At 36.0% G+C, this 12550-nt stretch overlaps 1 protein-coding gene across 4 annotated transcripts in view; it reads left to right on the top strand.

Annotated features, from left to right (window-relative positions):
- The window catches only part of LOC150107404 (inositol polyphosphate-4-phosphatase type I A), a 484038-nt gene that overhangs the window by 26287 nt on the left and 445201 nt on the right, over positions 1-12550 (top strand). For all 4 annotated transcript variants that reach the window (XM_090391868.1, XM_090391866.1, XM_090391867.1 and 1 more), the window contains exon 2: positions 4368-4548. In XM_090391868.1, the coding sequence (XP_090247994.1) occupies positions 4431-4548 (118 nt within the window). In that variant the 5' untranslated portion in view covers positions 4368-4430. The remainder of the gene's footprint in view (positions 1-4367; positions 4549-12550) is intronic.

Raw genomic sequence — 12550 nt, 5'->3', positions numbered from 1 at the left:
AGCACTTTGCAAGGGTATATCATCCAGGTGGTGACATTGAAGGAACCATTAGTTTATACGGGAATTGTGGTGAATGAAGCAGAGGTGAATAGTCTATTATAGAACCTTAATGTGAATACATCTGTGGAATTGGATGGTATACCAGCACGGGTCTTACGTGAAGCGGCTAAAGACCTGTCAGTACCATTGATCATATTGCTTAATCTGAGTCTCGGGTCTGGTTTAGTCCCGAAGGGGTGTAAAGAGGGGAAAATAGTTACACTGCATGAAGGAGGTCCAAGACTGCTGTTGCAAATTACCGACCGATCAGCATATCAGCAGTCGTTGTCAAGGTCTTGGAAAAAGTAGTCAAGGGAAAAATACAGGAATGGATTGATGCAAATGAGATACTGTATGGGGGACAGCATTGTTTTGTGAAAGGTAGATCATGCCTCAGTAACTTGCTCAGGTTTTATAGCACAGTGATGGCTGAACTGGATAAGGGTAATGGGTTTACAGTGATACTGCTGGACCTGGCTAAGGCCTTTGATAGGATACCACATGGAATTCTAATCCGTGAACTGCAACATATGGGAATGGATATAGGGTTAGTGAGATGGATAGTATGGTGGTTGATGGAGAGATATCAGAAAGTAGTTTACTCAGGAGTGGAGTCCAAAAGATGGCCTGTGACTAGTGGTGTGCCGCAGGGCTCTCTTCTTGGACCACTGCTGTTTAATTTGTTCATTAACGATATAAGGAAGTATCTGAGAGGAACAGTTCATTTGTTTGCTGATGATACAAAGTTGGGTAGGACAATAGTGAATGCAGATGTCAAAATTTTGCAGGATGGTTTGGATAGATTGGAGATCTGGGCTAAGGAGAATGGATGTCAATTTAATGTGGCAAAATGTGAGGTTATGCATTTTGGGGTGAAAAGATTAGCAGCAGCAGCATATCACATTGGTTGAACTGTACTCCAGGAGATTGATGAAGCTAGGGACGTGGGAGTGTTGATGGATAGGGAGTTGAAGTTTAGGTGGCACATTGCAAAAGTGGCTTAATCAGCTCATCAAATCACTTGGATGCTGAAGAATACTTTGATGAGCAGAGGCAAGCAAGTTATTGTTCCTCTGTATCGAGCCTTAATAAGACCCCGACTCGACTACTGTGCCCAGATTTGGTCACCTAGGTTTCTTCTTGATGGGGAGGAGATTGAGAGGATCCAGAGGCGAGTGACCATGATGATAGCAGGTCTATGGAATGAACCTTATGAGAACACGTTGAAGTTTGTGGGTTGCAGAAATTGGTTGATTGGCGGAAAAAGGGAGATATGATTGAGACATTCAAATTGCTGAAGGGTTTCTCTAGGATTAATTCAGAGGATATTTTTGAGAACAGGACTGGTGGTGGGAGGACTAGGGGGACATCCATGGAAGCTTGGCAAGAGTGTGGTTGGTAAGGGTGTTAGAGCTAGTTTTTTACTTTTAGAGTGGTGAATGAGTGGAATAAGCTGCCAGAGTCTGTTGTGGATGCTATGACAGTGAATGTGTTTAAGGCAAAGTATGATAGATACTGTGTGAATGTCGAATAGTTGTGATGGACATGATGTTTTGGGGTCCCTCCCCCGATGAGTCTAAGGACTCTTTGGAGTTGCCAGTAATAATAATACAGGGAGAATACAGGAATTCAGTGGTTTGCAAATGATGTGAATAATTTTGTGAGGGATATTAATAATAGTGCTGATGTTTTGGCTCTTCAAGATTATTTGAATAAGTTGAGATATCAGTTTAATGCAACTGAATGCAATGTTTTGAAATTTAGGATCCACAGTTGGGATACTTTACACTCACTTGGTGGAGTTATAATAGAAGAAGTGGAGGAACCAAGCAATATATCCTCTAAACTTCAAATTTCTAAGGTTGTGAAGACATCTCTGAGAATTGCTGCAATATTGAGGAGTATATTGATCACAAGAGATAAAAGTGTGGTGGTCCCATTATTTAAAGGTTTGATCAGACCACATCTCGATTTCTTTGTTCAGATCTGGTCACCAAGATTTGAAGAGGATGAAATGTCTCTGGAGAGGATGCAGAGACGGATAACAAAAATGATATTAGGGTTATACAATCTTGATTATGACAACAGACTGAGGATATGCAGACTGCAGAGTTTGGTGGTTATTAAACATTTAAACTTTTGAAAAGTTATTATTGGATTAACACAGGAGATTTTTCATATGGTAGAATGAACAAAGACGAGGGACCATCCTTGGAAGTCACAAAAGGAAGTAGTGAGTTAAAGGGTAACAAGTATTTTTTTTTTTTTGCATGGAGAGTGGTATGAGCATAGAATGCATTTCCTGAAAGGGTGGTGAAAGTGCAGATGGTGGATGAGTTTAAGGAGTGATTATGATAGACTTTATATTGACTCCCATGATGAGTCTTGTGACTCCATGGAGGTCAAGAAAATAATAATAAAACCTTAACGCATTGAGTGATGAACAGGTTGAATGGTACCACCAGAACGTCATTGTAATGGATACTGTTTGTTTCTTTTTAAGAGAGAGGTCTTTATTCTTTGTTTTAAACACATTCATATGTTAGTGACGTGAGAGTGTTTAAAATATAGAATAAAGTACTGCATTTATAATCACTTATAAATTTGCATTTATTTTTTAATTTTATTTTCTTAAGTATAGTAAAATATTCAAGCACTTGAATTTGACTGCTTTTTTTTTTTTTTTTTTCTATATCACAGAACAATATATAGTGAAGCTTAAATTTTGTACTGATAACAGGAAACCCTAATATATTTAGAAAATGCAAGTTTATTTTTAAATTCTGAAAAATGCACGAAATCTTCATGATTTGATTCTAGTTATAAACTCCTTGTTAATCTACACTAATCTTAGTAAATCGTGTATCCCTTAAATGTGCATATTAGGAAGTGATATGCACATTTTCTACATATAAAAACAATTTGAATAATATTGAAAGTAGTTTATCTAGATTTTATTAACAGATTCAGTTTACAAATAGCAGTAAATATGAAGATGTTAGTAACAGACAGGAAGCCAGTGAAATAATTAGCAGACTGGTTTGATGACAATTTTGAGAAAATGTTCAGTAAATCACATAGCAAGTGTGTCAATTTCTGGTACATCAAAAAAGCCTCTCTACAAATTCTTGCTTCTTTTTCAGAGAGCAGTCTGGTTAATTAATTGCCCCCCCCCTTCTCTCATTGACTTACTCCAGCAGTTTGTCATATTGCATTTTTGCTCTTCTGTCTTTTCTGTAGGAACTTCTATGGTGGTTGTGCTACCAGACTGGCTTCCATCATTTCTCCCTTTTTCTCTGAGTATATATAAATGGGAGCAGCTGCTGAACAACAGCCATTTCAGCTCACCTTCATCCATCAAATTAATTTCTCTGCCTTTTCCATTCTGTGTAATTTGGAGCAGCCTGTCTCAAATAGTTTCCCAAGGATTATATTCCAGCTGTTCCAGAAAAACATCAGCACTTTTCCCAAATTATATGGAGTGATGATGAAGTCAAGTACCTTCAGAAAGATTTAAGTGGATTTTTAACTTGGACAAATGAGGGATTGAATTTTTTAATGTAAATCAGTGAAAAAGTGGGAGCGCAAAGATGCAGGGCTATATACTATTGATGGCTTTGTGCTCAGAGAAGTGGATGGGTTTCAGATTCAGCGAGTGATGGTCAACAGAGGTGTGAAGTTTAATAGAGTATATTGTTGCTATGACAAGAAGCACAATGGCAAGGAGATATGGAAGCAGTTGTATCAAATATAGACTACTGTGTAGATTTGGTCACTTGGTTTTATTATGTTGATGTGGAAACTCTGGAGAGAGAGAGAGAGAGGGGGGGGGGGAGGGAGACTAGATATATGTGACTAAGACTGTATCAGAAGAAAGTTGAAGAATTGTAAATTGCAGAGTTTAATGGATAGCTAGAAAAAAGATGATGCAATATAGAATTTAAGTTGATGAGGGAATTTTTCAAGATTAATACAGAAGAAATTATACATAAAGTGGAGGACAAGAGGAAGAGGACCCCTTCTCCCAGAAGTTGTGTCAAAGTGTGATGAAGACAGCAGGTTAAGAATAGATGTTTTACATAAAGAGTGGTGGGGGAGTGAAATGCATTGCTGGAATGTCTTTATGAATGCAAGGGTATGATGAGTTTAAGGTTCGAAATGATAGATATATATGGCTGCTGCTGCTGTGTGAGACCTCTCACAATAAGTCTGTTGACTTTGTTGAGGTTTGTTAAGATAATGATATACAAAAGTCTCAGTGTTTATATCTTGAATTATTTTTTTGCTAAGACAAACGATGTAAGAACTTATTTTCTTTCGTTTAATAGCATGTAAACATACATCAGATGTATATGGAGTAGCTGTTGGTTGAACGTGGAAAGTGCTTCTAAATGCGCTTCAATACCAAAGAATTGTTAGCTGTGGCAGTTCAGCCATCTTATAAATTTGATAAAGAAGGTATTCTGTTAGTTAAAGAAAAGCAAGAAGGATTATTTCGAAGGGCTGATGGTGAGTAAAAATAGATATTTTCAAATCCTTTGAATTATTTCTTACTATATAAAAAGGATAATCATTTACCATAAAAATTTACTCACACTAACAAAGGTTTTTAAAAAATTTTAATTGAAATATTTAAAGTAACAAAAACATTAATCTGAAAAACTGAGTGTTGCTGAAGTGTGGTTGAGTATTCAACAAATATAATTCTATAATTTTTGAAGATTAATGTCTTAAATGCACTTCAGTACTAAAGAATTATTAAGTATATGGCAGTTCAGCTATCTTATGAATTTGATAAATAATATATTCTTTAGTTAAAGAAAAGCAAGGAGGCTTATTTTGAAGGACCAATGGGATAAAAATTGTGCTTTTAAATTTTTTTAAATTCTCTAGATTTGCAATGCATTTTAAAAAAAATTAATTGAGATATTAAACTAACAAAACTTTGATTGAGTGAATCTTTTTTTGAAGTGTGGATGATCATTGAACAGATATAATTCTTGAATTTTTGGAGATTAACAGTGCTTGAAGAAAATATAATTTCATTAATTATATTCTATTCAGATAGCCTTTAGAGTTCATTCAGTATAGAAGAAGCCATTTAGTTGGAAAGACTCGAAAAATCCTAGGATGCAAAAAACCTTTATCAGGTCTTTTCACCTGAAGGTGAATTATCCAGTCTCATACAGAAGTGGCAGGGTATTTTCTCCTTGAAAATTTTTTTTTTTTGTCCCACAACCTTTGGGACGCACACACACTGAGGTCTAATTCCATGGAAGCACCACTTCTAGAAATAAACAGCAAAACTATAAGTACATTTTCTTAAACTTTGTACCTTAGAAGTCATAGCAGTTCAATAGGAACTTATAACACTACAACTTTAAGTAACATTAAGATGGTGGCATGGGACTAATTAGAGTTCAAAAAAAGCTCTCGATTTGCTGTGTAACGTTGCCGAAGTAAGCGGTAATAATCTAAGAAATGATTTTAAAAAGGACATACTAACTGCAGTGAGCGAACTAACGAAGGTATTCAATAAAATGAAAAATGAAACTAAAGTATCAATAGAACAACAGACTTCTAAAAAAAACTAAAAATATCATAAAAATATCAATCCAATGGTGAGGACCAAATTGCAGAAAACCTGTGTTAAAATTCTGTGGAGAATTTGCCATTGTGCAGACTACGTAAATATTCTGAGGTGCTTTAACTGCAATAAATTCCGTCATACATAAGACTGCAGGGGAAAAAAAACCACTTGTCCATTCTGCTCTAAAGAACATGAGTTCAGCGAGTGCCCACGAAATAAGTCTGAGATGAACTGCATAAATTGCCAAAACCAAAAGCGACTGCAAACACATGGCACTAAGCAAAGACTGCCCAAACATACACTACTATAGAGAGCTCAAAATTCAAAACATGGAAAGCAATAATAAAGCTAGTGGAAACAGCACTACTTCCCTGGTATAAATCTTCAACGCTCTATCAAGGCTGTAAATAACTTAACAGAACTTATAAATAGAAAAAATATAGGACTAGCATTAATACAAGAATCCTACAACATCAACAACAAACTATGCAGCTTTCCAACTAATTATACAATATTTTCCAAAGGATTAGAAAGAAAGAAAGAGAGCTGCAATACTCGCGGTCAACCCTGAAGTTGAGGCAATATTAATTTCTCAGCACAGCAACGAGGACTCTGTACTTATCAAAATTGCATACAGAGGAACTAAAACTTTTGCTGCAAATATGTATCTAAACTATTACACTGATATAAAATATGACTTAGAAAAAATGGGTAACATCGTGGATTTTACCATCAACCATGGCCTAATTCTCAGAATAGATAGTATTGCCCATTCGGTTTTATGGTTTAATGAGAACACAAACAATAGAGGTAAAAATTGGAAGAGTTCTTAGCATCAAATTCCCTACATGCACTATACCACAACTACTCCATCATTTGAAAATACCACAGGAAGAAGCTTCATTGATCTGACAATAGCAAAAGACACAATTTTACCCCCCCCCCCCCAGGTTTCTGAATGGAGATGTGAGGAAGAGGAAAGCTGTTCTGATCATCGCATATTAAGTTTCATTATCAGTAACAAAAATTTAAATGGAATACACAACACAAACCATTACATTAACATCAAGTACTTTACCAATAAAACCAATCTAGAGATATTTGTAAAAGCATTAAAAAGAGAATTTTCATGCCTAATCTCAGAACATCACCTAAAATGGTATCTGCGAACAACAGCTCAGTTTAGACAAGAACCTTGCCATCTGGGTATCGGTACAAGCCGATATATAGACTTCCTTGCTTCTGCACTTTCATCAGATCTGAAAAAATCCAGTGACCAAACACTCAGAACAACCAAGAAGCTAAACATCGATGGAAGAAAATCAGTACCTTCGTGGAACAGTCTTCAAAAAAAAAACGTGTTAACGCACTCAGGCGACTACATCAAAGAACATACAATAGCCAATATTTAAGAGAGAGTAGAAGACAGAACTACTATAAAGCCAAATACAGCTATCAGTGCAAAATTACAAACGCAAAAACAGAATCATGGAAAAATTCTGTACTGTTTCAACTGTATCGAATCCTTGGAATTGCATATATAAATTAGCAGCAAGCAAGAATAAGACAACACCTATATTATCAGCTATCAAGAAAACAGGTGGCACCTACACTAAAAACTTAGCAGAAACTGCAGCTAATTATGATAAACAAGTTTATTCCTTATGAAAATGAATCAACAGATGAATGAAAACAGACACAGATACTCCTAATGATGACTCATTTACAACTAATGAAATTTAGTCAGTATTGAGATCAGTGGATCCAAGAAAAACTCCTGGAAGGACAGAATAACCAGTGATAAACACCTAAGAGCATTTGTCAAATTCTCCGAATTCATAACAACAGTTTACAATGAATGCCTAAAAAGAGGATGATTTCCTTTAGTGTGGAAATGCTCTAAAATTATACCCATAATCAAACCAGGAAAAGAAACATCTGACGAAATTAGCAAATACAGGCTAATCAGTCTCATAAACGTTGCTGGTGAGGTGCTAGAAAAACTTCTGGTAAAGCGAATAATGCACTATGTCTACTCAAGAAACCTATTAAGCAGCAATCAGTATGCATTTAGATGTCAATCAAGTACAGTAGATGCAATTATGGAGGTTAAAGAGATCACAGAAGACAGTTTATAGCAACAAAAAAGATGTATTACTGATCTCACTCGACGTACAAGGAGCCTTCGATGCTGCGTGGTGGCCAGCTATAATCAATCAATTAAGAGATTCAAAATGTCCAAAAAACTTACTTATTATGACTTGATATTAAGACTTCCTTTCACTACTGAATCAAAAGTCATAGTGTCTGATGATAATGATTTGGGGACGTGACGGCTTACAGTTAGAAGTAACAGCCAATGAAGAACTCTTTAAAATTGGAGAGTGGGCACGCGAGAAGAAAGTTACCTTCAATAATATCAAGTCTAAAGTGCCCCACATCTCATGTAAAAAAATTAAAACAACCTATAACGGTCTTCCTAAATGAGGAAGTTATCGAGGTAGCCAGTGAGCTAAAATACCTAGGCATAAGAATAGATGAAAAATTTACCTTCAACAAACACATCTCATATGTTGCCAAAAAAAGCTTACAAATTGTAAACCTAGCAAAGTCAGCAAAAATTAAGTGGGGATTAGGCCAGCAAGTGCTGAAAACAGTATATACACCAGAGCTATACTGCCATTAATATCTTATGCTGCACCTGCCTGTAAACATACACTAAAATCAAAGAAAAATCAACAAAAGCTAAACAGAGTCAGAGTTCAACACCTTATAGCCATACATATAATTAAAGGATACAGGACAATATCTTCTGAGGCAGCTTGCATTATTGCAGCTCTAACACTGATCTGCCTGAAAATACGAGAATTCTCTCTTATATATGAAGTCACTTCCGGAAGATATAACGAAAACTAGAACATCGATCAAAAATTGCTATGGATGTCCGCTTCACTACAGTAGGTGACCTCACCAACAAAGAGAACATACATTAAGGAGAAGGAAAGCTCTGATAGTAACAATTTCCATATATACACACACTGACAGAAGCAAAACCGGAGGGAACGTCAGCTGTTCTTTCATTGCATATAACAGGCAGTTCATTATACAAGAATGCTGCTCTAGATTGCATCCTGTCTGTTCCAACAACCAAGCAGAACAACTTATTATAGTTCATTCATTTACATATCTCTGGGAATTAGAACTCAACACCTCTCATCAAAAGATAGCAACAATTTACAGTGATAGCAGAAGCACTATAGACGGCATAAAAAACCAGAACAACCACATGGCGTTAATAGAACAGGCAAGAAATCTGGTGTGGAATCTCACTGTAGAGGAATGGGAAATAAAGTTTCTGTTGGGTGAATGTGCATACTGGGATAGCAGAAAATGAGAGAGTGGATCAGCTGGCTAAAGAAGCAGCTAGAAACTAAAGGCTAGAAACAAGTTACCAAAAGTACTCGAAATCCGTTATAAAAAAAGCACTTGCAGAAGAAAGAAGCCTAGACTTGTGGGAAGAATGGAAAACATAAAAAAAAAATGGATCAACAACAAAAGAATTCTTGCCAAGCATCAGAAGCAGACTCTGGCTGAAAACACATGTGATTTCTCCAAGTGTAACCATGCTGCTCATGGGACATGGAAAACTAAGACACTACTTACACAGATTCCATATTCTTGAATCGCCATCATTCATTTGTAGATACATACTTCAGACCACATACTTCGTGGCTGTTAGCTACTGGACTCCATCCGAATGCCCCTAATACAATACGTCATCACTTCTGGAGACAAGTGACCAGTGTCAAAACAGAGACTTATCAAAAAGTATTACTCACAATTAATTTAATTTGCCAATGAGATCAACTTCCAGTTGTTAATGTAACATAAATTACTGATATTGTATGAATTATATAGTGTACATATATGTCGTCGTCTGTGTTCACAGGGCATCTACAGATGCCGTATGGTCACTCCGATGCTCAATGATGTTCCACACTAGGCCTCACCATGTAGTCCTGTTGTTTGCCCTTCTGGCAGCCTCAACTCTCTGAAGATCAGTCACTCCACACACGCCATCCATCCATCTCATTGATGGTTTACCCCGCCTCTTTTTCCAGGAACTTTACCTGCTATTACTGTTCTGAGAAGTCCTCCTTCCATCCTTTCTATGTGTCCAAAATATTTTAACTTTCTTCTGTCAATATCCTTAAGGAGCCTTAAAGTTGTTAATGTAACTTCTACTAATCTTTTCTAACACCCATTCATTTGTACGCCTTTCAGTGTATGATATCCTCAAAGCCTTCTGTAACACCACATCTCAAAAGCAGATATCCCTTTCTTATCTGACTTCTTTAGGTTCCAAGTCTCGCATTCATAAGTCGCTGTTGGAAAAACAACTGCATCTAAAATCCTCAACTTTGTTCCCATGGAGATAGATCCATCCTTCCAGATTTTAGACAGGTCTCTGACTGTTTTAGCCATTCCTAACCTTTTTCTGACATCTTCTGAACAGCAATTCTTCACATTAATAATGGATCCCAGGTACTCAAACTTGCTGACTTCCTCAAATCTTTCTCCATTAAGATACATTTGTTTCTCAAGAGCTTCTCTGTTTGTTTTTCCTTTGAGAACCATGATCTTTGTCTTGCTAGAATGAGTTGAAGTCCTCTGTTATTACTGATCTTGTTAACTTTGTCAAGAATTAGTCCTAGTTCTTCCTTGTCATTACAAAGGAGTACTGTATCATCAGCGTACCTCAGATTACTGATCAATCTACCTCCTATTGTAATTCCTGTCCTGAGCTCATCCAATGCTTGACGCATGATGTCCTCTGCATATATACTAAACAAGTGAGGAGAAAGTAAACATCCTTGTCTAACTCCTTTTCCAACTTGAAGCCAGTCAGTCAATCCAACACCTATTCTTACTGTGGCTTCTTGCTCCTTATACAAGTTGGCTATCAACCTGATAATGTGTTGAGGTAAACCCATTCTTTTCATTACTTCCCACAGTTTCACATGCTCGACACAGTCAAAAGCTTTAGAGTAGTCTAAGAAACACATTACCAGAGGGAGTCTGAATTCTTTATATTTTTCTATGATCTAACTAAGGCAAAGGATCTGATCTCTGGTGCTCTTACCTTTCCTAAAACCTGCTTGTTCCTTGGGCATCTCTGCCTCAACTTTGGCTTCAATCCTGTTTAGCATGATCTTTAATAAAATTTTGCTTGCATGAGATATCAAACTAATAGTTCTATAATTCTTGCATGCTTTCATGTCACCTTTCTTTTGTAGTGGTATGAAAACTGACTTCTTCCAGTCTCTAGGCCAGGGTTTCTCAAACTGTGTTCCACAGAACACTAGTGTTCCGCAGAAGGTGAATAGGTGTTCCGCGAGAAGTTCTGAAATTTGTAATTTTAGTTTTCTAAGCGTTTTTCATGAATAAATATATTTTATGGTAAAAATATTCCGAGGAGGATAATATTCGTGAATAAGTCGAAAAGCTCAGACCCAGACCACCTAATAACATCTGTGTATCGTTAATTTTCACACATCAAAAGCCTTTCAACATTTGGGAGAGGAAATGCTGCTGTTTATGACGGGTCATAAAAATTGCCTGCAAGCCCATTACAACAATGGGCGGCATGTTCTCAAAACTGAATGAAATAACATCTGCATTGCAAATATCAGTAACCAATCAGCAAATTTTTCCACTGAAATTGAAGATGAAGGTAGTCTGTATCTGGTTCTCAAATCTATTACTACTAAATAATTTCTTCGCAAGTTTGTATAGCAGTGTGTAAGTGCTTGTTCTGAAACTGGAGTGCCGTGATTTTTTTAAAAGTAATAGGAATACAGAGTTAAAATCTGATATGAATAAGAGACAAGGCACTTTGTTTAATTTTGGTATTGAGAAATCTCTTATTGAAGGTGTTTGTGACGTAACAGATAGTGAGTCATCAACCTGAAGCCTACAAAGATCTCCAGGATGTACAAAAGGAGGGGAAAACTACCAGCACACAGGAGAAAAAGTCTGCATTCACTCGTAAGTACTTATAATAATATTATAAATATATTTCGTGATCAGAATGGGAAATGTAAATGAAAATCAGCACAAATTAATTTAATGATGTTTGCCTGAATAAACTACGACATGCTACAACATTTCATTAGTCCAGTGATTGATAACTAATTTAAGTGTAATTTATATTTGTCAACATGCCACACCGTATACATAAGTGTACTAATACTCTTTATGAATATGCCATAATTAATTATTAATACTTATGTTAATGTATGAACTTTAAAAAAATTTGGAAAGGTATTTACGAGTAAATTTGTTGGGACCGGGCCCTCGGGAAAAAAAAATCAGCTAACGCTTTTTATTCCCGTATATAGGGAGTAGGCGAGGCGACTTTTAAAAAAAAAAGAATTCTTACTCTTTTAACTAATTTTATAATTAATATCTGATTTATTTCGAACTGTTTAATTTTTGTTACTGAACATTTTATCAAATCATTCTTATTACAATTGCTTTTACATTATTTGATACGGTTTAGTACTTTTCTTACAAGTATTGTTACAATTCATATTTACTTTTGTGTGTTGCAGTCTTTTTTTACTATTTTGCATTATTCGTTTACTTTTATATTATTCGACATTTCTTATTTATAATCTTATTGTTTTTCATACTAAAGTTACCTTTACAACACAATTCTATTTGTTTTTATATAAAGTTCGGCGATTCCTTGCGCTTGCGCTGAAGCCTGCTAAGCCAGCAGGCTTCAGTGCAAGTGACTATGAAAATTTAATTGATTTAATTAGTGACTCTGATTTAAAACAAAAAATACAAGGAACTGCCAATAAATGATTTCTGGACAAGCGTGTCAAAACTAGCTATTTTTGTTTTACTTCCTTT

The sequence above is a fragment of the Typopeltis vanoorti genome, chromosome 4, assembly GCF_054136105.1.
Source record: "Typopeltis vanoorti isolate ZY-2024b chromosome 4, IOZ_Tvanoo_1.0, whole genome shotgun sequence".
Taxonomy (NCBI): Eukaryota; Metazoa; Arthropoda; class Arachnida; order Uropygi; family Thelyphonidae; genus Typopeltis; species Typopeltis vanoorti.
The sequence above is the reverse complement of the archived record's forward strand: the minus strand, read 5'-3'. Positions and strand labels throughout refer to the sequence as shown.